The 25,963-nt window shown below is 39.8% G+C and overlaps 2 protein-coding genes across 14 annotated transcripts in view; one reads left to right on the top strand and one right to left on the bottom strand.

Annotated features, from left to right (window-relative positions):
- The window catches only part of NOC3L (NOC3 like DNA replication regulator), a 47,692-nt gene extending 21,906 nt beyond the window's left edge, over nucleotides 1-25,786 (top strand). For 2 of the 5 annotated variants that reach the window (XR_001447244.3, XR_013398177.1), the window contains 8 exons: nucleotides 605-668; nucleotides 756-827; nucleotides 1,183-1,364; nucleotides 2,371-2,499; nucleotides 3,231-3,328; nucleotides 6,369-6,453; nucleotides 6,794-7,696; nucleotides 25,333-25,786. Coding sequence is in view for 2 of the 5 variants with exons in the window: in XM_077946831.1 (XP_077802957.1) it covers nucleotides 605-668; nucleotides 756-827; nucleotides 1,183-1,364; nucleotides 2,371-2,499; nucleotides 3,231-3,328; nucleotides 6,369-6,453; nucleotides 6,794-6,922 (759 nt within the window). In the remaining 3 variants the exon portion in view is untranslated. Of the gene's footprint in view, nucleotides 1-604; nucleotides 669-755; nucleotides 828-1,182; nucleotides 1,365-2,370; nucleotides 2,500-3,230; nucleotides 3,329-6,368; nucleotides 6,454-6,793; nucleotides 7,856-25,332 lie in introns of those variants that run through there. The other 3 variants (XR_013398176.1, XM_077946831.1, XM_015147719.3) reach the window with 3 other exon arrangements.
- The window catches only part of PLCE1 (phospholipase C epsilon 1), a 349,678-nt gene continuing 332,906 nt past the window's right edge, over nucleotides 9,192-25,963 (bottom strand). For 4 of the 9 annotated variants that reach the window (XM_077946829.1, XM_028826667.2, XM_028826668.2 and 1 more), the window contains 5 exons: nucleotides 24,043-24,252; nucleotides 18,886-19,044; nucleotides 16,453-16,671; nucleotides 15,918-16,130; nucleotides 12,633-13,068 (listed from right to left, as the gene is read on the bottom strand). In XM_077946829.1, the coding sequence (XP_077802955.1) occupies nucleotides 15,942-16,130; nucleotides 16,453-16,671; nucleotides 18,886-19,044; nucleotides 24,043-24,252 (777 nt within the window). In that variant the 3' untranslated portion in view covers nucleotides 12,633-13,068; nucleotides 15,918-15,941. Of the gene's footprint in view, nucleotides 13,069-15,912; nucleotides 16,131-16,452; nucleotides 16,672-18,885; nucleotides 19,045-24,042; nucleotides 24,253-25,963 lie in introns of all 9 variants that reach the window. The other 5 variants (XM_015147712.3, XM_077946826.1, XM_028826665.2 and 2 more) reach the window with 3 other exon arrangements.

The raw sequence follows: 25,963 nt of genomic DNA, 5'->3' as shown, positions 1-25,963 counted from the left end.
ATGGTTTCAGGGTGTATGTGATAATTAAATATATTTGTATAATATAGTTTGTAAAGATTTTACTTGAGATATCAGTCACCTTAAATATGTGTCTTGATGTGACAACCATTCAAATTCTTCCCTCCTAGCTATTTTGAAATAGATAATAGATTATTGTAAACTATAGTCACCCTGTCAATCTGCCTCATACTAGGTTATCTTAAAGCTAACCTTTGCAGGTCTTTTTATTCTTTTTTGAGGTAGGGTCTCACTCAGTTGCCCAGGCTGGAGTGCAGTGGTGCAACCACAACTCACTGCAGCCTCGACCTCCCGGGGCTCAGGCGATCCTCCCACTTCAGCCTCTTGAGTAGCTGGGACTACAGGTGTGTGGCACCATACCTGGCTGATTTTTCTATTTTTTGTAGAGATGGGTTTTTGCCATGTTGCTCAAGCTGGTCTGGAACTCCTGGGCTCAAATGATCTGCTTGCCTCAGCCTCCCAAATTGCTGGGATTACAGTCATGAGTCATTGCTCCTGGCCTTAAAGGCCTTTTTAAAAGATATAAATGGTAATTATCATTCTTAATATTCCATCCCCCCTCACCCCCCCCCCCTTTTTTTTTAAGGACCTAAGCTATCAAGAAAGTCTTCACTGTGTCCAGACTGCTTTTCATATTCTTTCTGGACAAGGTAAGATATTTTCTTAATCTCAAGTTTTGTTTGCCTTACCTTTGAATGCTACAACATACCTAATTGGTGTTTATTGTCATTTGAAAGGTGATGTTCTGAATATTGATCCAATGAAATTCTACACACACCTCTACAAAACACTATTCAAATTACATGCAGGTATGTATGTTTAGATAATGTTTCTTTTATATGTATTTATGTTTTAAGAATATGTTATGACCAGTCATTGTAGACAAATGAGAAATAGGAACAGGTACATAAAATGCTGACTTGCCAGTGCCATGCATCTGTATTTAATCTTATGTAAGACTTGGAGAAAGAGCTTCTGGAATTGACTGGAGATGCAGTAAGTATAGCCCGCTGTATCTCCTTAGCAATATAGCACTACCTCATTGATTAGAGAAATGGTTTGGGACAGGTACAAAAGTTTATCTTGGGTTTATCTGAAGTTCAGTCCAGTTGCATAATGGAAAAGTAATGAGAACAGCTCTGAGGGATATGTCTGCTGTTTTAGGTGCTACCAATGAAGGTGTTGAGATTGTACTCCAGTGCCTTGATGTCATGCTAACTAAGCGCAGAAAGCAAGTTTCTCAGCAGCGAGCTCTTGCCTTCATCAAACGCCTTTGTACCCTTGCTCTTCATGTTCTTCCAAATTCAAGTATTGGCATTTTAGCAACTACCAGAATATTAATGCATGTAAGTAGTGACACAAATGAACAGAGCTAAGTTCTTATAATGCAGTGATTTTTTTTTGTTTGATGCATGTCTTTCCCCCTTTTTATATTATTTCAATTACAGAAGTAATTCACACTCGTAACAAAATCAGGTGACAAAAGAATTATATGAAATTGAAAAAAAGCATTTTGTACCTATTGACACTTCTCAGAGTGTCATTAGTTGGGTGTCCATTTATCATTTGGTGGGTATTTTTCTCGCAGTCTTTTAAAGTTCATATATAAACACATACACATAGAAACAACACAACTTTGTATTTTAATGGAAAGAGGATTATGCTATATATTCTACCACTTTTTTAACCTTAGCATTTTAATCGTGGTAAACACATAATGTCACTACTCTTATCTCTTTAATGTCTATGTAAGGTTTATTTAGTTCTTTGCTTAACAAACACGTAGTTCTGACTATGTGCCTTCCACTGTTATGCCTTACAAAAATTTAATTTTCATAACTCTGAGGTAGCTACTATTCTTATTCCTGTTTTACATGTGGGAAAACTGAGGTCCGGAGAGGTTAAGTGTCTTGTCTTGAGTAGCAGTGCCAGTCAGTGGTAGAAGTGATATTCAAATGTAGGCAGTCTGGTTTTTCTATTTCTCTTGATATAGGTTATTTCTTTTTTTGCTATTACAAATGATGCTATAGTGAATATCTTTTTGTATTTATCTGATGTAATTATTTCTATCAGATTTCTAAAAGTGGGATTGCAAGGTGAAAAGAATATTGTTTTCTTTTGCAAGATAACATTTTAAAGACAAAGATAAAATTTTTTTTGCAACTTTTGTTCTTACGATATAAACTTAAAATTGTTTTTTATTAAAACTAGGTGTAAACACTTTACACCTAAAGAGCTAAAGCTCTTCTTATACAACTATAAATTTAAATGCAAATACAACTACAAACCAGTAACACCTTTTACATTAACAATGTTAATTTAACCAATTCTTTTTATGTGACATTTTTGCAGACTTTCCCCAAAACAGATCTACTGCTTGACAGTGAATCTCAGGGAAGTGGAGTTTTCCTCCCTGAACTGGATGAGCCTGAATACTGCAATGCTCAGAACACTGCTCTGTGGGAACTACACGCTCTGCGGGTAAGAGTGGCCCTCGTTTTTTTCTTTTTGGGGATGTGTGTGAACAATTGTTTTCCAGTTTTTCTTCAAATAGTTGTTATTGCCAGAGTACTTAATTATAATTTTGTTCTGGGGCTGCTTTTTTTTAGAATTCCTGTGTTAGTATGCTACATTTTACTTTGCTCTTACTATTTTTTAAGCTGTTGAGGTACATTTTCTAAGGAAGCAGAAAACTGTCAGTTCTGTGGGGTGAGGTTGTGGAAGATTTACTGAAATCTTTCCCTTTATTGAAATCTTTCCCTAACACTCTTCAGAGGATTTGTTAGCAGGTGCATTTCTGTTGAGTCCTATCCTAGGAGACTTTAGTAAGCCCTGTTTCAAGATGGTTTCACCTATACAGTGATCCTACAGTGTGGACAACATTAGAGTGAGACTTGTAGAAAATAGAAGTGGCAGGTAACCTGTTGTAAATTAACTTTTTTCACTCGGAAAGAGGAATTGCTTTTTGATTTTTCTATTTATATTGTAAAAGCAAGATAAACTACTTCACTGGTAACTTGATTTGTGTTTTAATCCTATGAGCAAAGATAATATTTCTGTGGCTATGTGCTTCTAATGAATTACATATACTGTACATAGGTGATGAAAAAAAAATTTGGTGTACTTTTAATTAAGAAAATCTTTGCTGTGGCTAGTGTTTTTTTGTAAAGGACTGACCTGTGCAAAATGTGATTGTCCTGTTTCCCCTTCAGAGGCATTATCATCCCATAGTGCAGAGATTTGCAGCTCACCTGATCGCTGGAGCACCTTCTGAAGGCTCTGGAGCACTCAAACCAGAGTTGAGTCGAAGGTAATATTTAGCATTGCCTTATTCTAAAACTACAAAATTCAGCTGGTAGCCACTTACTATGAGAAGTCTGTTTTATAAAGTAATATATTACACAATGTAAAGTGCCAGTTGGGTATCTGGGTTGGTCTTGCTTCATATTCCTGAATTGTTCTGAAAGAAAACATGCTATGATTTTGTTAATCACTTAAAACATTTTTTTTCTTCTTATGTCATTCAACTTGAAAAACATTTTTTTAATCATGAAAAGTTTCACACATACAGGAGAGTAGAATGGTATAGTGAATGTCCATATGCCCCCCATCACTCAGGTTCAACAATGAATACTATGGCTATAGGTGCTTCATGTGAAGATAAAACACAAGTCAACCAAATTAAGTTTCCTTGCTTTCTTGCTCTCTCTCTTTTTTTTTTTTTCTGAATGGTCCTGTTAGGGCAAGAAGAGGAGAAAAAAACAGTGAGGATAGGGAAGAAAAGAGGTGCTTTGGAACACTGCCATCCAGAAGGGCAGCTGTTTCTTTTTTTGGCCCTTGCAGACTACCTTCTGACCTGTAAGCAGCTTGGATGGGTACTTCCAGCACCCACCTCACACCCAGATGAGGAAAAAGTCCTCCTAAAAGAATCTTCTTTTCCCTGAACTGTTGATTTAGAAAATTTTCACAAGTACAGAAAGGTGAAAAAATAATAGTTACTTTTTTTATTTTTTTGAGACGAAGTCTCGCTCTGTCACCCAGGCTGGAGTGCAATGGCGCGATTTTGGCTCACTGCAACCTCCGCCTCCCGGGTTCAAATGATTCTCCTGCCTCAGCTTCCCGAGTAGCTGGGATTATAGGCACCCGCCACCATGCTCGGCTAATTTTTGTAATTTTTGTAGAGATGGGATTTCACCATGCTGGCCAGGCTGGTCTCGAACTCCTGACCTCAGGTAATCTGCCCACCTTGGCCTCCTACAGTGCTGGGATTACAGACATGAGCTACTGCGCCCAGCCAGTAATTACCTTTTTTTACATACAGACAGGAAATACTTCAGTTATACAGAGAAAGAGAGAAAATGGTATAAAAAATCCCTCAGTCCATTTATGGTGCCATAAAAAATGCCTAAGACCGGGTAATTTATAAACAACAGAGGGCCAGGCTCGGTGGCTCACACCTGTAATCCCAGCACTTTGGGAGGCCGAGGCGGGTGGATCACCTGAGGTCAGGAGTTTAGGACTAGCCTGGCCAACATGGTGAAACCACATCTCTACTAAAAATACAAAAATCAGCCAGGCGTGGTGGTGGGTTCCTATAGTCCCAGCTACTTGGGAAGCTGAGGCAGGAGAATCGCTTGAACCAGGGAGGTGGAGGTTGCAGTGAGTCGAGATCTCGCCATCGCACTCCAGCCTGGGCAACAAGAGCGAAACTCTGTCTGAAAAAAAAGAACAGAAATTTATTTTCTCACAATTTTGGAGGCTGGAAGTTGAAGATCAGGGTGCTGGTAGGTTTGGTTGACTGATGAGGGCGCCTCTCTGCTTCTGAGGTGGCGTCTTGTTGCTGTGTCTTCTGGAGGGGAGGAACCCTACACCCTCACATGGCAGACAGGACAGAAGGGGAGCAGGGCCACAGCTTAAGTTCATGAAGCCTCTTCTATAAAGACTTTAACCCATTTATGCCAGAGGTGGCAAATTATTTTGTGTGTGAAAAATCAGACCTTGGGTGATGACCTTGAGCAGTAGGATATAAATAACTCCTACAAGCTTAGGACAGTAGTAGGCATAAATGGGTTAATCCCATTCATGGCTTTCATCTCTTAAAGCTTTCACCACTTAATACCATCACACTGACTGTTAAGTTTCCATGTCTGAATTTTGGAGGGGACACATTCAAACTACAGCACCTTACAGTGTACTTATTACCCAGAATTAATATCTTGCTGTAGGTTTTTTCCTTTTGCAAGCCCATTGGTTTCTATAATTCAGAGATCTCAGATTGGTGACCTTTGGGCCAGGCTGATTTTTCTGGCCTCAAGAGTTTGAAAAAAATCAAATTAGTTGCTGTCTTTTAAATATTGAAAGAATTCATCTGAAATTCACATTTCCTGCTTTTCTTGAAATACTGGGAGGTTTGGTGACATTGGCTTATATTTTACATGACAGTAGTCAGTCATTTGCTGCCTCCTCTACATGAGGCAAGAGCTCTGCAGTTTTCCATGAATGCTTTCCTTCTGAGTAGGGTGGAGATAACTTTTGTCCTTATTAAATAAAATGGCCATTTACTTTTTCTTCCCTCACACTTCTCACCTGTCCCCAGTCTTCACCCCAACAGCCTTGTTTTTTAAAAGAGGAAAAAAGAAGAAAAAATTCTTTGTCACTCTTCATAATCATTATATGACATGTTTTCCTTAGCAGTTTTGCTAAGGAAAGATGTTTCCTTTGTGGAGAAGCATGAGGAATGGGCTTATCCCAAAGGCTTAAGAAAGGAGACTCATAGTGGGCTTCTGGAGAATGGGTATTGGGATGTGAGCCTAATTGCTACCCTCGTAGGCCCTTGCCTATCTGTTTTGGAGAGTGTGAGCTAATTCCAAGTCATTAAGGATTCATTTACACGCCACGGGTATAGACATGTATTCTGTCCTGAATGGCCTTTCCTTGTTTTTTATCCAGGCCAGTAGGAAAGAGTTGAGCTGTGTTCTAAGTCTATGGAGAATGACTCCATGCTTCAGTCCTCTGGCTCCCATGACTAAGATAGACTCAGTTGCATTATCAGTCGGTTGGGATTTGATCACACTGAACTGAAGTTCTTCAGCCTAGCTTTCTCTCTGGAGTCTATGCCTGTATTGCTAATGTATACCAAACCTCTCTGAGGTGGATTTAGTTGGATAATGTTGACATTACGTGGGAATTTAGAATTTGTTAAGTGACTGGGTTGGTTGGTTAGTTTCAAAAGCAGGACTATCTTATACCTTAATAAATGGGTTAAGAATGAATCATTCTCTGAGTATAATCTAATTATTTTTGAGTTACACAGATGTGGTGGTATCTTTACATTTGTGTTTGTGATTTAGATCTGCTGCTGAACTTTTTGAGGCGTATAGCATGGCAGAAATGACATTCAATCCTCCTGTTGAATCTTCAAACCCCAAAATAAAGGTATGGGATATTTTTCATTTTTTTAAAAGAAGAGATAGAAACCAATGTATCTCAATAACTCTAACTCCAGTTTGCTTAGTTATTTTATAGGCAGTTTATTTTTATTTTTATTTTTAATGTTTAGGAGTTCATCATAGGATGGATATTTGAGGTTGAAATTCTACAGAGATGGTCATGAAACTGTTTCATTCAATATAGGATATGTCCAAGACGTTGCCAAGCATCTGTCATTGTGTTGCATGTGTTGGTGTCAGCTGTTGCCATTTTCAACTTTGTTCACAGGTTGACTTTAGCTTATAGCATAAGTAATTTCTAACTCATACTTTAAATATTTTCCCAGGGTAAAGTTTTACAGGGGGATTCATTTTTGAATGAAGATTTAAATCAACTAATCAAAAGATACTCCAGTGAAGTTGCTACTGAATTGCCTCTGGATTTCACAAAATATTTGAAAACATCACTACACTAGTAGAGGAATGAAGTCAGTGGACTTTCTTGTATACTTGTGTGTGCAGATGTACATAAAGATGAGTTGTTAACTTAGGACTTTTTCTTTTTATACAAGGAAAGCTTCCTAAGAATGACTAGGAAGAGGAGGAAGAATGACCCTTGGCATGGCACGGGGTTCTGCCCCTATTCTGAATATGGCATTTCATCAAGGAGGTCAAAGCCTTTTTTCTCCCCAGTATTTGGAAATTACTTTCTTAATGATGCTGCCTTTTAAAAGCTTCACGTGCATTATAGTTTTTTAAAAAGATCTTTGGACTGGATCTTACTGAAGTGCAGTTGCTATATTAAAATTAGGGCAGAGAGCACAGAAAAATCAAGACCATGAGAAGACATTTAGCTACTTTTTATAACTAAATACTCTTTAAATATTTTCATTGCAATACTGTGGATGGAAATGAGAAGCATTCTAAATTTGAGTTAATATATTTTTATGAAGATTTTTGAGAAAAGAAAAAAATAGCCGGTATTCAGGTTCATTGGCTTTTGCTGGATGATCCACTTAAGTTACCTAATTTGGCCTTTTAAAAAAGGTATTAGTGTTCATTATAGCTACTTTCAAGGAAAGTTTGAATATGATTCTAGTCTCTGAAGTTCTTCACATTTTCTGTCATTCCCTGGAGGGTGACTGGGGAAGAATTGCTCTACGGTAGAAGAACCAGGCCCAAGACTTCACCATTCTATTCTAGGGACAAAGGATACTCAATGAGGAGCTTTTTTCCCCCTCTTGGAACAGGTAAAATGCTTTTTCTTCTTAACGTAATTATAAAACAGTATTTTATGTAACAGCTATTCCCATATTCTAAGAGTGGCCTAAGAAATGCGTGTTTCAGTGACTAAGTTACAAATATTCTGTATTGTGAATAGTTGAATAAAGCAGCCATTTGTTTCTGCTTCCTGTTCTTGTGATATGAGAATTTTTTTAAAAAAAGCACAGCAGTCCAACTAAAGAGATCTCTTACTGTTTCAAAGTCATAGCAGCCAGTTACTTTACTCTGGAGCTTAGAGCTCTTTTTTTGCATAAAGTAAACTAAAGTGGAAAATTCCTTTACTATTCCAGCAGAGTGAGAGGATATGAGCTTAACAGTGTATGTTAGTCTTTTAGCATATTGTATATGATTTTAAAAGTGGTTCTGAGGTCACATTTTTTAAGGCTTGATTATTTAATGAGAAAGGTATGATTCAGCATATGAATATTTGCTTTTAGTCCACCTTTTAGATATAAAACAAAGTCCAGGAATGTGATAAATATGTGGATAACCAAAGGGTCTATCCCCATCAGAGCACAAGTGACCAATACATGTCACAAATCATTTATTTTCCAAACATATACAAATACATTTATACTTTAGTTTGGCAGCAGAAACTATACTTCTGGTGAAAAATCAGCTTAAAATAGAAACTCATCAGCTATTTCACAGCTGTATTATGCCTTTAATTTTCTTGTTATACATATGGAGAATCACAGTGGGACCACAAAATTATACATCTATATTTGAGTATCCTATGCGAATTTGAGGAAATATATTTGTGCATTAACTTATATAAGCTTATATTGATTAATTTTATTTTTAGAACTAAATGTAGTTATGAGTAATCACACACACACGCACACACACACAAACACACAGGCATGCACATATCCTGAGGCTATATTAAGCTACAGCCTTAATTTTTTTTTTAACTAGACAAATAATGAGCACCTACTGTGTGCTTAGCACTGTGCTGGCACTTAAGAGTGGGGTGGAAAATAATGAGTGTAAGACATAGCCTCAGTCTTCCATGTTGAGTCAAATCATTCACATAGCGCTTTTGAAAAATGTGACAGTACCCAATTTAGTGTTAGAATTACTTGTGTCAAAAGTTTAGAGACCTATGTCATCTGTAATAGGGAAGGTTTCAGAGGACTGTTTGGTGGCAGGCTTGTGCACAGTATGTTTTGAATCTAAGAGATGTATAAGAATAGGTAGGCCAGGTGCGGTGGCTCACACCTGTAATCCCAGCACTTTGGGAGGCTGAGGCAGGTGGATCATAAGGTCAGGAGTTCAAGACTAGCCTTGCCAATATAGTGAAACCCCATCTCTACTAAAAAAAAGTTAGCTGGACATGGTGGTGCATGCCTGTAGTCCCAGCTACTTGGGAGGCTGAGGCAGGAGAATCGCTTGAACCTGGGAGGTGGAGGTTGTGGTGAGCCGAGATCGTACCACTGCACTCCAGCCTGGGCAGCAGAGTGAGACTCTGCCTCAAAAAAAAAAAGAATAGCTTGGTAATCATGGAGACTCAGTATGTGTTTCAAAGGGACTCATTTCAGGTATTCCTCTGTCAGAATCCATAGCCATCAGCTACGGATTGCTTTTAGGAAGCTGAACATAGAGATGGCAGAGAACGCATAAATTATTAACAGTGGATCATGGGGAATATTGACCCAAGTCTAGACTCTGTGTAAGAGGCAATCTCCCTTTTCTTTCTAACTTTTTTGGGGTCCCAGGTATATCTTTTCTGGCCTCACTACTGATATATAAGCAACTGAAAAGGGGTCAGAGACTTTCACCGTGAGAGCACTTTCCCTGTAGGCTGCCAATATAAGATCAAAGACACCAGCCAGGAAAATCCTACTCTTCTTTATTGGCATGGGAGCATAGATGTGGAGCTTTGTATTTTAGAGTTAATTCAATTTTATTGGGCCAGTAAGCAAGCCCTGATTGCTTTTCAGAATTAAGCAAGGCCTGTGGGTCTCTGGGCAGAGGACAGAAGTCTATAGAGATACTGGAAGAGGAGAGAAGAAAGGAAGGGGAAGATGTAGTTAGCAAAAGGTAAATTGGTACATATCATAGAGGGCCCACTTTCATTAATGAGCTGCCAATGTCTCCAGAGCCATTGAGATGGGTGGCCTTTATGAAAGCAAGTTTGATTAAAAACAAGTAACTTGTAACTCAACTTTTGTTGAGTCTAGACTTCATATTTACTCCCAACTGGAGAATCTGTAAATAACTTTTACTTGCTAACGATGACATGAAAAGAAGCTTTACCCCTCAAAGGGCACTTTCTACCCAGATAGGATCATTACTTCCTACACATTTGGCATCACTGAACAGAGTGACAGAATTCATGCTCCTTTCTCTTGACTTTTAGTGATGCGTCTTAAAATATTGTAATGAACCCAACTTGCATATTTAGATTCTTGTGCACATCAACTTTAATGATAAGAGTTTGCTACCCAGATTTCTGGTAGCCTAAAAAGTGTGAAATGGTAATGGGTATAGTCATAGTGGTTATTTAGGATAATTTCTTTTACTTGGCATACCAATATAGCTGTGTAATTCAGATAAAGCTTTAAATAAAACTTTAATATTTTTGGCCAACATCAGGTTATGCTGGCCATTTGTGTGTAATAGTAGACTAGACTCTTTTTTTTTTTTTGAGATGGAGTCTGCTCTTTCACCCAGGCTGGAGTGCAGTGGCGCAGTCTCCACTCACTGCAACCTCTGCCTCTTGAGTTCAGGCAATTCTCTCCTGCCTCACCCTCCCCAATAGCTGGGATTGTACGTGACCACCACTACGCCCAGCTAATTTTTGTATTTTTAGTAGAGACAGGGTTTCACCATGTTGACCTCGAACTCCTGACCTCAGGTGATCCCACCCACCTCAACATCCCAAAGTGTTGGGATTATAGGCATGAGCCACCGTGCCCGGCCAACTCTTTACATTTTAAAACAATGTGTTCTTTCTATAATCCCAAAGATCAAATACAATGAAGTATGTACTTGCACCTCAAAATGTGATAAACAACTAAGTTGGGATGCAACCTAGGCAGTAGGCTGAATTCTCTCACTTGCTAAACAATCTGGTCTCAACTTCAGTCTCAGATTTATGTTGTAAAATAGACACCTGTGTTAAAGGTCATGGAGGAGGAGTGGGGCAGCGCTTAGAAAGCATCAGAACCAAATGATAAACCTAAAGAGACCAGTCTTTTCATCTTGTTACTCTGCACAGTTTTCATTTGACCTCTAGCCACTTAGACCAGTAACTCAGTTTTCAACACGTGGTAGGGCAAACTGGTATGTTCACTTATAGAGGCTTGATAAAAAGTGTTTCCGGAATATTTTTTAAATGGAGCAGCATTGTGCATTTGTTACAGACTTATTTGTCTTAAACCTGTACTATTGTATAGATTACATCAAACTGGAATAGCCTGCATTCTGTTGACAAGAAAATAGTAGTTCTAGCCTTAAGGCTTTGACCCAGTAAGAACTTTCAATGACATGAAAGCTGTGTGGTGTATTTTTTTTTTTTTTTTTTTTTTTTTTTGAGACAGTCTTGCTCTGTTGCCAGGCTGGAGTTAGTGGTGCTGTCTTGGCTCACTGCAACCTCCACCTCCCAGGTTCAAATGATTCTCCTGCCTCAGCCTCCCGAGTAGCTGGGATTACGGGCACGCGCCACCACGCCCTGCTAATTTTTGTATTTTTAGTCGAGATCGGGATTCACCATGTTGGCCAGGATGGCCTCGTTCTCTGTCCTGATCCGCCCGCCTTGGCCTCCCAAAGTGCTAGAGTTATAGGCGTGAGCCACTGTGCCCAGCCTGTGTGGTGTATTTTTAACACTTCTGTTTTTAGAATATACAAGAAACACATGGGGATGGTTTTATTTTTATAATTGGTTAAAAAAATTCCTCAAAGTGAAGTTTAGGAATTTTAGTGTTTTGTAATTTGAAGAAAAGTCTTAAAATTCAGAGGTACCAATGGAAAGATAAAAGTTTGGGTTTTACTTTAGAGGAATACATATTTCATGTTTAAAACTCATAATTTGCTTCATACCAAGAATATGAAGAATCCTTTACACTTACTTGATGGTTTTGTACAGCAAAATTTAAAAATAATTTACATTAAACGGCAAGTATGACTTGGATCAATAGCTCTTCAGTTAATCAGAAATGAAGCGATTTTACTTGAAAGTCTAGCCCATTTCAGATGTTCAGAGCATATATTTTCTTTTTAGAAGTTTGTCTTCAAGTACCGAGAACTACTAATGCTTCTAATCCATGGCAATATCAAGAGCGATGTATAATAAATATATAAGTACAGTGTCAGTACAACCCTTGTAAAATAAATAAATTTACCTTAAACACCAACTCAATCTACTTTTGCTTTAACAAATTGTTAGGTTTCTTGTTAAGACATTGCAATTTAGCAGATATTAAATTATACATCATTCTAATTTTGAAAACCAAAAATGAGTAATCTGTGATTAAGCAATAACCTTTTTTAAAGCAACCCTATTAACTGAATAAGCAATAACCTTAAAAAAAAAAACCCAATATTATTTCTATATATAAAAAAATCCTAAAGAGTGCATTGTGGTACACAATACAGGAACTAAATTGAATTTTAATGACTCTTACATTATAGGACATATTTACACTTGAAATGCTCCAAAGCTTCCATTCTCAGCCATAAAATGTATGGCTAAACTTCCTTTCTTGTTTTCAGATCTTTGTGCCCCTTGTTCCCAGTTCTCCTAGTTGTGTTGGGAAATTAAGGTCCTTGGGCCAAATCTAGCCTGCCACCTGTTTTTGTATGGCCCCTGAACTAAGAATAGTTTTCACGTTTTTAAATGGTTGGAAAAAAGTCAAAACAAGAATATTTGTGACATGTGAAAAATATATGAAATTCCAATTTCAGTGTCCATAAATAAAGTTTTATTGGAATACAGCCACGTTCCTTCATGTATGTGTTGTCTGTGGCTGCTTTTGCACTACAACAGCAGAATTGGGTGGTTGCAACATATTTTATGGCCCCCAGCCCTAAAATATTTACTATTTGGCCCTTTACAGACAAGCTTGCTGACCCTTGCTCTAAGTCAATTCGTGATGATTTTTCCAACTGCTGACATTTATAAAGTGGCAGTCCCCTAGGCTTCATTGCTTCATTCATCCGTAAATTGGTTGGTGGCAACTCGCCCTGTGCCATTTTGCTTCTCCTCAGCATGGATCTCACATGTGTGAAGACTTCAGTTCAGAAATCATCAATTTCCAGTTTAAGTCTGATGAAAATAAGTAAATTATATTTTTTTCCACCATGTTCACTCTTTTTCTTGCTGGAAGATCTTCACCTGTAATGTTGTATACAGAGGCTTATTAGAATATTGAAAATGAAGAAACAAACACGGTGTAGCAAGGGTTCAGAGTTTTCCAGCCACAGCTCTAGAGGCTAGGTTTGGGGAAGAGACTGTTTCCTCTACACTCACAATGTTAGAACATGATGTTTCTAGGAAGTAAAACATTAGGTTATTTCTGCCTTAGACATATTTCACATTCTTTAGAAAGTTTTCTTTTTTAAAAAAAATCACATTCAAATAAACTGTTCAACTTTAAGGTGGAATTCCTTCAACTAACTACTACTTCAGATAATAAGATGAATACATTCTTATTTAAAAATTGGTAGATTATTGAAACTTTAAAAGGGATCATTTTAGAACAAATATGAAATACTATGTTCCTAGAAAGTGGCAAAAATACTAAACTTCTTTTCTTTATTTTCGCTTGCTCTCCCTCTCGTCTGGCTGGACCTCTGCCTCCAAAGTTCAAGCAATTCTCCTGCCTCAGCCTCCTGCATAGCTGGGACTACAGGAATTTTATATTTTTTGGTAGAGACGGGGCTTCACCACGTTGGCCAGGCTGGTCTCGAACGCCTGACCTCAAGTGATCCACACACCTCAGCCTCCCACAGTGCTGAGATTACAGACATGAGCCACTGCGCCTGGCCCTAAACCCTAAACTTGTTTTCTTATGAGCCCTTCTTTTCTTATTTTCTTTTACAAGTGCTCTTTCTTGAAAAGACCATTGTAAAGGAGGTCATAACGTGGGATGTCAATTCACATAGATGCACCAGTGACTTATAAGAGAAGCCTCCCTAGCTTTTGTTTTGTCTTGAGACGAAGTCTCGTTCTGTCGCTAGGCTGGAGTGCAGTGGCGCAATCTTGGCTCACTGCAACCTCCGCCTCTCGGGTTCAAGCGATTCTCCTGCCTCAGCTTCCCAAGTAGCTGGGACTACCAGCATGCACCACCACGCCCAGCTAATTGTTGTGTTTTTAGTAGAGACAGGGTTTCACCACGTTGGCCAGGATGGTCTCAATCTCTTGACCTCGTGATTCGCCTGCCTCGGCCTCCCAAAGTGCTGGGATTACAGGCGTGAGCCACTGCGCCCGGCCGAGCCTTCCCCAGCTTTAAGCAAAGTTGTGAAGTCAACAGAATGATTCTAAATATCTGCTTGCTTAGAAGAAGAAAAAAGAATGTCATGTGAGTCCGTTGGTCAGAAAAAATAAATACTTGCTACAGGACAATAGAATCTAAAGGCAATCATCTAAATCACTATCAATCACCCTCCCCTAGTCTTCTAAAATATAAGCAGTTAGCAATGTTCCTTACAGTAGGCATATTTTTTTAAGTCAAATTTCTAATGGAGTTGTATTCTTCTGTACTTAAGAAGTAATCTTGTAGCACATAGAGGGCTCTTTATATGTAGACCAGTATATGACCAATTTGCCAGCTTTAGTGTAATTTCACCTCATTACAGAAGTTACAGAGGCGTGTATAATATCACACCTATGATTTGATACTAACTGCTGGATATGGAAAGCAATATTTAAAATTTTGACCACTGCAGAGTGTAATATAGGACACCAGTTATTTTAGGAGTTGCTCTTTAAATGTGGAAACATGGTCTCGATGTATTGGGCCTTCTTTTGGGCTGTTGTAAGTCAAATCTGGCTCTGTTAAGAGGCATCACTGAGTTCTTTAATAGTGAGTTTCTGCAGTTTGGCAGTTTTGTATGAGAAGGTCCTCATTGTCATAAAGGCAGATGGTGAAGCTCTGTGACGTAAGCAGCAATGCTTTCACTGTGCTGTTGATCTTGGGAATTTTAAATCTGCGAACTACCATGGAACAGGTGAAAAGCTGGCTTTAATGAACCCTTAGGTTCATTAGGAAACTAAGTGAAAAGGAGAAACATTGGTACCCTCGCATGCTTTTATTCAGGTCTCATGTAAGTAATTTAAGATAAAATGAAGTTTATGTGACTATCAAGCAGTAAATTTACTGCATTTTCAAGATTGAGGCTGTTATGTTATTTTGCTTTCTTTTTAACCATATCCTGGTTGCCAGATTATTGTTTAATTGAGGCAGAAGGAGATGAGGTTGTTGAGGCTACATCAAACCTAAATTAGAGCAGCAATAAAACTAGAAATCCAAAAGAATAAAAGCTGGATGATCCAGAGGCCTTGAAGAATGTTCCTGTCAGTTATTAATAATGAAGACAGTTGTCTGATGAAATAAGGCTGTCATAGTACTTTGAGCAAGTTGACTTCTTGGGACCTTTGCTTATCTACAAAGTAAGAAGGTCTAAAATTACAAAAGCTCAAGTTACATTACACACACACACATATATATATATATATATTATTATTATTTTTTTTTGAGATGGAGTTTCGCTCCTGTTGCCCAGGCTGGAGTGCAATGATGTGATTTCAGCTCACCGCAACCTCCGCCTTCCAAGTTCAAGCGATTCTCCTGCCTCAGCCTCCTGAGTACCGGGGATTACAGGCATACACCACCATGCCCAGCTAATTTTGTATTTTTAGTAGAGACGGGGTTTCGCCATGTTGGTCAGGCTGGTCTTGAACTGACCTCAGGTGATCCACCTGCCTCGGCCTCCCAAAGTGCTGGGATTACAGGCGTGAGCCACCGCGCCCGGCCTCTTTCCTGTTTTCTTTGTAGGCAGTGCTCAGTAGAACATCACGTTACACATATCTTCAGAGTCCTTTTCCTGTTTTAAGGTCCTATGCCTACCTGCCTTCGAGGGGCATCCTCCTGTTGGAAAAGATAAACGACATCGTACTAATTATGCCTTACAAAGTAGTTTAAGTTAAGCCCTGTTCCAGGATGGTGCAGTGACTTACTATACCTGGGTTAAACATGCTGCCCTTAGTCACTGTCGGTAATCCATTGTGTCACTGGAGGACAAGCCACCCACAGGTTTCTCCTCCTTGGTTTGGATACTTTCTGAGGTCAAGAGCTGAGAAGGTGATGTAAGTCCTCGGGGCTGTTTAGTTGACTTGGTGAGCTTCTTGAGTTCACTTGCAAAAGAAATGCCTTTCTTTTTGTCTTCTCGAGATGCCTGTGGGAACAAAGAACTTTCCATTGGTATTAGGTTAAACTCAGGTTCCTCAGTCTCATGACCCTATTTCAGAAGAGTGCCTTCCTCTTCTCTCTAGAGCTTTGGAGAGTAGGGCTGAGGAGCTCCCCTCTAGGACTGCTTAACCGCAAGTTCGGCCACATGTTTTTCCATACAGTGAAAACAAAGCCAAACAATTTTCTCCTAACTCCATTCCTTGACTCAGGAAGTTTCTCTTAAATTTCACCAGCTTCCAGATCTGGCTACAGTGTGATTATGAGTATCAGATAACTTATGAACAGAGACAAATAACTTTAAACTTTACCTGCACCTGCTCCTTTAGCTTAAGGATGAATTTTCCTGCACCTTTCCACTTGCTTTGGGCTTGAAACACACACTCCTGATCCAGAAGGACCCGCTGAGAGGACTTGGGTGTGGTAGACTTCTTGTTGGTAGTGTCTTTCACCACCTCTTCCAGAAGCACATAGTCACTCGGATTGGGGTTGCTCAGGATGCTGTAGGAATATTTGGCTTTGCATAAGGTCTGAAAGGTAAGTTATGATCAACTGAATAAAGATACAGAATCTCCAACATTGGCATTCATTCTATATGAAACTTTAAGGTGGAAAAATGGCCCAGAACTAGAGATGAAGGGAATCTTCCAGATCGTCTCATCCAGTTCATTTTGCAGTTGTATACTTGTAGCTTATAATGCAGTTTCCCACATCACCTCATTTAGCTTCCCAATAGTCTATGATTTAGGTGTTATCCCGAATTTCAGACGAGGAAGCTTAAACTTAACACAGGTTAAGCAGATTCCAGGATATACACAGCTCTAATAGTAACAAAGGTCTGAATCAGATTTTCTGCATGTACCAAAGCTCATAGACATGAAAGTCAGCCTGTGAGGAATAGAATCTTGCTCTTCGGGAGCCTCTCTGCCCCGCTGGGCTATCTCTATCAGAGTCTTGGATGTTGAAAGAATTTTAGAAGTCAACTGATCTCTCTTTTCGTTTAATATAAGAATGTCTTTCATTGATGCATTTATTAATTCATAAAATGTTTAGTGAGGGCCAACTATGCCCCAGATACTGTGCAGTCCTTTTAGGGGAGACAAAGATAAATTAAAGAAACGTAAGTCTGGGCCCTTTGGAATTCAGTCAACTGAATAAGAAGGCTAATATTAACCAAGTTATCATACAATAAGAACAGCAAGTAACCCTTAAGTAATGTTCACCATTTGCTAGGCATTGTATTAAACATCTTACATATACTTAATCTTCAAGGAAAGTACTATTATACTGTCTCCATATTGTCTATGTGTTTCGCTGGAGCCAACGGGAATAGGCTGATGAAATCAGATATGGTAGGGGCATTTACACAAAATAAATAAATAAGGGCTTTTCTTTTTCTTTCACATTACAAAGAGCTGGTTTACCAGCACACTAACGAAGGCACAGATCTGAGCTCTTACTCCAGGTCTCAGTAAGAAGTAGAGCTGGGATTTGAACCTAACACAGCTTGATCTAGGGTCTGTGCTCTTAATCGTGTTGTACACCTTCAGATAGGTGTTTGATGAATGCCTACCCTAACAAGGCTATGAAGGAAGCAAACTTCTCTGAAACAGTGTAAACTCTCAGAGAAGCATGCTTTAGAGGAGGGGAGAGGATCAGAGTAGGCCTCCCACTTGTCCTCTGTAGGATCCTTGAGAGATAGTCAGTAGGTACTGGCTCAGGTATTTCTGGGACCATGACATTGTCACTGCAGAGCCACTTCCTGAATCCATTATTATCAATGCTCTATAGAGATCCAGACTCACTGTAGACACTAAGTGTCTGCTGAAGGACTGAATTAATATTTCCAAGCTTTAAAAATTTTTAAATTTGTTTTTATTTTAAGACCAGGCTGGAGTAAAGTGGCACGATTTTGGCTCATTGCAACCTCTGCCTCCTGGGCTCAAGCGAACCTCCTGCCGCAGCCTCCTGAGTAGCAGGGACTACAGGTGCATACTACCATGCCTGGCTAATTTCTGTACTTTTTTTTTTTTTTTTTAGACAAAGTCTAGCTCTTGCTGCCCAGGCTGAAGTACAATGGCGCGATCTTGGCTCACTGTAACCTCTCCCTCCCGGGTTCAAGCAATTCTCCTACCTCCGCCTTCCAAGTAGCTGGGATTACAGGCACCTGCCACCCGGCCCAGCTAGTTTTTGTATTTTTAGTAGAGATGGGGTTTCACCATGTTGGCCAGGCTGGTCTCGAACTCCTGACCTCAGGTGATCCACCCGCCTCAGCCTCCCAAAGTGTTGGGATTTCAGGCGTGAGCCACCGTGTCCAGCAATTTTTGTACTTTTTGTAAAGACAGGGTTTCGCCATGTCAGCCATGCTGGTCTCAAATTCATGAGCTCAAGTGATCTGCTCACCTCAGCCTCCCAAACTGCTGGGATTACAGGTGTGAGCCACTGGGTCGGTCATTTTTTAAAATTAGAGACAGGGCCTGACTCTGTCATCCAGGCTGCATAGCTCATTGCAGCCTCCAACTCCTGTGCCCAAGTGATCCTCCTGCCTCAGCCTCCTAAAACTGGGATTACAAGCATGAGCCACCACATGAGGCAATTTCCCAGCCTTAAGAGGCACACACTCCCCTTTGAGGTCCCTGTTGTTCAGGAACTTCACTCATAAAATGAGCCGTCAGTGCACAGACATTTGTTTCAGTAATTTATGCTGAGGAAAGGACTGAGTTGAGGAAGGGAGAGGCTTTTACCTGCTGAATGACATCCTGTGCGGTGCTGACGCGGGGTGCTTTGATGACTGTTCGAGGTTGCTCTGGAGAAACATCATGCACTTGGACAAAGAAACTCTCCTCCTCTGAGCTCAAGATCACCTCTTTGTCATCTTGAACAATGTTTTTCTCTTCTAGGTTCTATGTTTAAAAAAAAATATGAGTAAATAATAGGTTTATGCAGAATAAAGAAAGACATCTAGCAAAAATCTGAGCTTGTATCTTGGTGATGTAGAAACTTCTTAGCTTAGTATCTCATATACTATGTTGTTATTTCATAAACTGTTCTAAAAGGATATACGTGTCTTCTGAGAGGAAGAAACTACTGTGCTTCTGATGATGTTGACAGATCCATAACAAGCCAATTTATCTGCTCCTATTAGCTGTGGATTTTTATTTTTTATTTTTTTGAGATGGAGTCTTGCTCTGTTGCCCTGGCTGGAGTGCAGTGGCACGATCTTGGCTCACTGCAGCCTCTGCCTCCTGGGTTCAAGCAGTTCTCCTGCCTCAGCCTCCTGAGTAGCTGGGATTACAGGTGTGTGCCACCATGCCTAATTTTTGTGTTTTTAATAGAGACAGGGTTTCACCATGCTGGCCAGGCTGGTCTTGAACTCCTGACCTTGTCATCTGCCCACCTCAGCCTCCCAAAGTGCTGGGATTACAGTGTGAGCCACTGTGCCCAGCCTACCTGTGGATTTTGAGAGTCCGAGTTGACTGTAGATAAATTTGTAGAAAGGCAATATACCATTTTGCCAAGTAGCAAAAGCCAAATAAGAACACAGTAAACTGCATTTAAAAGAAAGCCCACCCATTTCCACAGACGTTGAGCATTTCAGAAATGCTAGACATCTGAAATGTAAACCATGAAATTGACAGGTTGGGTGAAGAAAACCGCAGTGACAAGGCTGAATGAATGGCTGGAGGTAAGCCACATTGAAACAAATTTTGACAAAATTCACAGTAATTATGAGAATTAGATTAATTGGCTTTTCACCAAAATTATGTATCTACAGATAGATGTATCTTATTAAAAATTTTCAAACAGTACAGAAGTGTATCAAGAAAAATCAAACTTTTCCCATTCTCATCTTTTCTCCTTCTCCCACCTTAATCTCCACAAAATACCCCACTGTCATTAGGTAATACATCCTTTTAAACATTTGCTGTGGATGTTCAAATGTATTTTTGTGTATGTGACTGTGTAAAGCAACACCCTTGAATTATGTGAATTTAGATATAATGTGATTGTCAAGCAGCTGCTGTTCTTTGTCCGCCCCATTTTCAAATGAGGATAACTTAGTTAACTTTTGCAAGAGGGAGACTTAATAAAGGGGAAGGAGAGGCAAAGTGAGTAAACAGTAGTCAGCCTCATCTCAGCAAGTGAGGACTTGGCAGGAAAACCCCCTTATCCCCAGAAATGTAGCCTCATCTCTCCACACCAGGCTACTGAAATGGTGCTAGCTAACCAGAAGAATCCATGAGTTGCTGTCACTCTCCTGGAAGTTTCAACTAGAATTGTACCCATTGATTAAAGTCAGAATAGATAACTGCCACCAGGTGGCGCCAAAACTGTAACCAGGTCCAGAAAGCACTGGCTCCTGAAGCTTGCCCCAATCATTTAATTACCTTTGCAGTCATGGTCCTTTAGTTACATGATTTTTTGTTAAATAAATAAAGATATATAATCTATTTTAACTTTTTTCAATGAGTGAAAAAATCCATTTGAATTTTTTCCAATGAATGAATACTCCATTATATAATGGAAGAGAGGGAAGAGACGAGCTATTGTCTCTTTTTGCATTAAATGAGATTGTATCCTATGTATACTGTTTTACAACTTGCTTAATAATATGTCATTGCATTGATCATAATATATTTAACCAGTCAGAGGGCAAGATTTAGAGGTAATTCACATGACATAATTTATAATCTGTGTCCCCCAAACCAGGAGGCAAGAAATCAGAGAAAACCAAAAAGTTGCCACATAAAATGTCCCACCAATGATGCATTAAGCTTTACTTTTAAGAGAGCACCTTTGAGCCTCCCTCAGAGCTTATTTTAAGGTGTTTCTAGCCACATTAGTTGGAAGCCACAGGTTATGAACGAAATAACAATAGCTCTCGCTTATATCCCTTTTTACTAAGCATTGTTGCACACATTGTCTGTCTACATGTTTGACATGAATCTCATGATAATTTCTTTGAGTCAAGTAGGGTAGTTTCTATATAGATTTTACAAATTAGGGCAGTGTACTTTACAGAAGTTAGGTGGCCTGTTCATTGTGACAGAGTCCTGGTTTACCCAGTTTCAAACCCAGTAACAGAAGAGGACACATTGACCACAGGAAGATGTGGTACCCGACAGCCTGAAAGCCCAGGAGACAAGAAAATTATAAAAGGCAGGCAGGAGAGATGAGAGGTCACAGATAGCAATTGCAGAATTTTCATATGTGGGCAAACCGCTTATATGTCTTATTAGTTCCATGGGATAAAATAAATGGAAATACTTATAGCCCAAATCTATCTCCTCTAGTAGTACCTACCCTCTTGCATTCAGTAAGTACGGAATTCATTTATTCAATCGGCGGATATTATTTGGGTATCACTATGCACCAGGTAAACCTAGATACACTAAATTTATTATCTTTTGAGATATAATATTTCAGTCATTTCAAAAATTTCCTAACAAAGGCATATAAAGGAGAACTTGCCATATTTTACTCATCAGAAAAAAAGCTTGTTAGCTTTCCCTTCTGACTTACGCCCCTTTTTCTTCAAAATGCATTCTTTTACCAGCCTTTTGGAAGCATATTCCTGAGGTCTCTACTGCCTGTTGTCATATACTTTTTTTTTTTTTTTTTAAAGATGAAGTCTTGCTCTGTCACTCAGGCTGGAATGCAGTGGTGTGATCTTGGCTCACTGCAACCTCTGCCTCCTGGGTTCAAGTGATTCTCCTGCCTCAGCCTCCTGACTAGCTGGGACTACAGGTGCTTGCCACCACGCCTTGCTAATGTTTGTACTTTTAGTAGAGATGGGGTTTCACCACGTTGGCCAGGCTGGTCTCGAACTCCTGACCTCAGGTGATCCACCCGCCTTGGCTTCCCAAAGTGCTGGGATTACAGTCGTGAGCCACCGCACCCAGCTTGTCATACATATTTAAATTGCATTTGGGTGTCCTTCCCCTTCCCAGTTCCTCTGAGCATATAATGAAGCTTCCTGTGACACTCAGCAGCCAGCCCATCTTCTCTCTAGCCCACCCACTGCCTCCTGCTCCTCCCAAGGTGCTGAGTGTGGGTGATCCACAAGGATGGACACAATTTCAGCCTGGGTAGCACAGGATGGCGGAAAGAACACTGACCTGGAAGCCATAGACTTGAATTGTTTCTACTTCTAACCCTGTCATGATTTCACCTCTCTGAATCTATTTCTTTAAGTGTAAAATGGTTTCTGTTATATCATTCAACATACTGTTTGAGGGCTTTCAACACTAAATTGTATGCAAATATGAGGTTTAAAATTTTACTGATTCACTGACACCACTTAGAGGATACTTTTTACATGTAGCTAATTAATAAGGCAAGACAATTTAAGAACAGGAAAAAAATTTAGACATTAAAGATGGCTTCAAAAGTATAGCTAAGCCCTCTGATATTTTATCATAAAGCAATTATTATTAGGGTTGCCTGGTCTCTGTCTTAGCAATTAGTGTGTCTTAATAGGGAGAGAAGGCTGGGGAGACAATTACATTTTTTGCTTAAATGAAGTGTCCTTTCATCATCTTAGGCAAGGTCAGGGAAAGAAGGCAGTGGCTCTGGGCTCTTGAGGTGATGCTAGAGCTCTGTAGAGCTTCAGATCACGTTCACTGTGACTAGAAAGTGAAAAGTAACACATAATGGTGAACATTGGCTATTATCTTCACTGTGCCCTGGCAAGCATGGGCCTGAGGGATCTTCTATCAGGCAAGCACTATCACATGCCCCAAAGGAGCAGATCATGTGCCCAGAACAGGGCTTGGCACATATTAGGTGCTCAATAAATATTTATGTAATCAAATTGTTGAACAGACCCAACTGCTTGATTATCAACACGTCATGAGGCATGATTGTCTATGCTAGAGAAATGACCTTATATGTCATTTTTAAGTTAGTAGCGTTTTCTCTGCTAATTCAGAAAAAAAATAAGTGCTTCATCAATTAAGTCAAATAGGAGCCAATCAGTTTGGAGTCAGCATGGCATTGGTGCATCCTTTCCTTCCTGGGAATGATCATGGGGATCTTAGCACATGTAATACAAATGGTTACTAATTCTGACTCAGGCCAAGAGATTATTCTTACTTTGTATGAAGTTCTGGAATATTTTCAAAGAAATATTATTGTTTTACTTATAAGCACGGAAGCTTCTATTAGCTAAAACTTCAGCAGGCACCAACTGGAAATCAATCGACCCCAAAATAGAAAATACCTGCAGGTTTTGCATTATACAGTAATGTGACGCTTACAACAATGTCTTTCCACACGTAGAAATAAAATACTGATCCATAGCTGATGACATGCATAAGGAATCTTTGCTTCCTTTATCTTATAAGGGATGTTTTTATTTATTTTTAAAATGGAATAGTTTCTTTGCATGAGAAACCTTTTTTTTTTGAGATGGAGTCTTATTCTGTCACCCAGGCTGGAGCACAATGGCACGCTCTCAGCTCTCTGCAACCTCTGCCTCTCGGGTTCAAGCAATTCTCCTGACTCAGCCTCCCCCATGAGCAGCTGGGATTACAGAAGCCTGCCACCACGCCTGGCTAATTTTTGTATTTTTAGTAGAGATGGGGTTTCACCATGTTGGCCAGGCTGGTCTCGAACTCCTGACCTCTAGTGATCCGCCCACCTCGGCCTCCCAAAGTGCTGGGATTACAGGCGTGAGCCACTCTGCCCGGCCTAAGGGATGTTTCTTAGATTGAATTTCTGTACCTTAGAGATAATATTCTGAATATGTGCAGAAGAAGAAAACTGTTCATCCGCATTTACTTAAGAATGTAAACCAAGTTGCAATTAGAAGAAATTCTGAAGGTCAGGGAGGCGGTGAGTGGTAACTGGCTAATCACATAATGAGTTGTTACTGTGTAGGCTGCACCAGACACACTTACTTCCTGCTGGGTTTTTAAGAGAATCCTGCCCACATATCCCTCTTCTGGAAACCAGCTGCTTAAAATTTGCACGATCTCCTCTTCTGGACCAATGGCTCTCTGGAATGGTTGTTTCCTGCATTCATTCTTTTCTTTAGATATAAAATATTTTTCTTCCATCAAAAAATAGTCTGTGGTAACAGGTTTGATGTCTTGTTCAGTTGTCAGAATCTAAAGAAAAAGGGAAGGCAAACTGAGGAGTGAGGAAAAAACTTAAATTCAAAACAAATCGACTTTCATGGTGTTCAGATAGGTTTGCTATGCAATTTATAAGTGAAATTTACTCCAGAGTATTGCATAATTCTTTTTGGAAGATCTAAGAATTCTCTTATGTTCAGAATGGATTGTTTATGTTCACTCCGGGCAACGGCACAACTTATTCATAATCCCCAGACAGCATAACTATTTTTCCCACTGCTGGAATGAGAGCTCCTAGTGAATTAAAAATTTTAGGTTTCTCATTCCATGAACTTAGCCCTTTGTAATCTTGCAACACAGGACCGAGGGCAAATAACCTCGTTTAGTATTTACTAAGACAATCTCTTTTTCTCACATTGGAAATACTCGGTCATCTTCTCATGGAAGGTTTGTAGGGCGAGGTTCTCATGTGGTCTAAGTTCCTGGGAATTCTTCTTTAAATAAACTGACAGTGTGCTTAAAGCGCTTGTTTTCTTTGTTGGCTATATGCGGTCAAACAGGACAGCTGAGACAAAGCTCTGGAACCAGACAGACCTGAGTCTGAGGTCGTCCTTTAATACTTGTTAGCTATGAATTATTGGGTAAAATACTTAATCCTTTGGAGGCCGTTTTCCAGTCTACACAATGGAAATAGTAGTAGTAGCAATCTTAATTTTGTTTTATGGTTGAAGCATAAATCATAACATGGGTATGTTATGAGAACTCAATAGATGAGCCATCATTATAGTTACTTTCTTTTTTTTTTTTGGAGACAGAGTCTCCCTCTGTTGCCCAGGCTGGAGTACAGTGGCGCAATCTTGGCTCACTGCAACCTCTGCCTCCAGGCTCAAGTGATTCTCGTGCCTCAGCCTCCTGAGTAGCTGGGATTACAGGCGTGCACCATCATGCCTGGCTAATTTTTGTAGTTTTAGTGGAGACGGGGTTTCACCATGTTGGCCAGGCTGGTCTCAAATTCCTGACCTCAAGTGATCTGCCTGCCTCAGTCTCCCAAAGTGCTGGGATTACAGGCATTATAGTTTTACCAATGTATTCTTTCTCACTCATATTGTACAGGTTACTACAAAAGGCTGAACTTGAAGGGAGTAAAGGTCAGTCGCAGCAAAGAAACTCCCTTGGTTGCCTTCCTGTGAGAAGTAGCTTGGTAATGAGAGAAAGCTGCCACCATCTGGCCTGGATTAAGCAAACACCCTTCTCCTCAGGCCCCTGCCAATAAGGCAAAGCCCAGAGTGAACACATCTCGCCAGGAGGAAAAGCAGAATGTGATGGACTGAGGGCGGTGGAAGTGAAGGTTCTCAGGAAGACTCAAATCTCTCTGCCCCAGCCCTTGGTCTATAATGGATGCAATGCTGTTGACTCAAAAGGGGGCCAAGGCAAATACTGCAGGGATAATTCAGGATGTAAAGCTTCTGGACCACCTCCACAAGAGGGCCAGCATCACCCCCTGCTCAGTCCTGCTTTACATCTGTGTGCTGATTTGCATGGGTGACAATAAAGCAATGGACTGCTATGGGTGGCTCTTGGAAAGTTTTCTTTTACTTTACAAAACTTCAGCAGTGCTTTGTGATAGTGGACACTGAAGTACATGGACTGATGGATTAAAACAAAACCAAAACCGTTGGCAATAGCTTCTGTTTGATAATCTATGAAATGTGACATCTGAGCTGTTTTCTCTATTTAAGTCAGT

Source organism: Macaca mulatta, chromosome 9 (genome assembly GCF_049350105.2).
Source record: "Macaca mulatta isolate MMU2019108-1 chromosome 9, T2T-MMU8v2.0, whole genome shotgun sequence".
In the NCBI taxonomy this organism is placed as follows: domain Eukaryota; kingdom Metazoa; phylum Chordata; class Mammalia; order Primates; family Cercopithecidae; genus Macaca; species Macaca mulatta.
The sequence above is the reverse complement of the archived record's forward strand: the minus strand, read 5'-3'. Positions and strand labels throughout refer to the sequence as shown.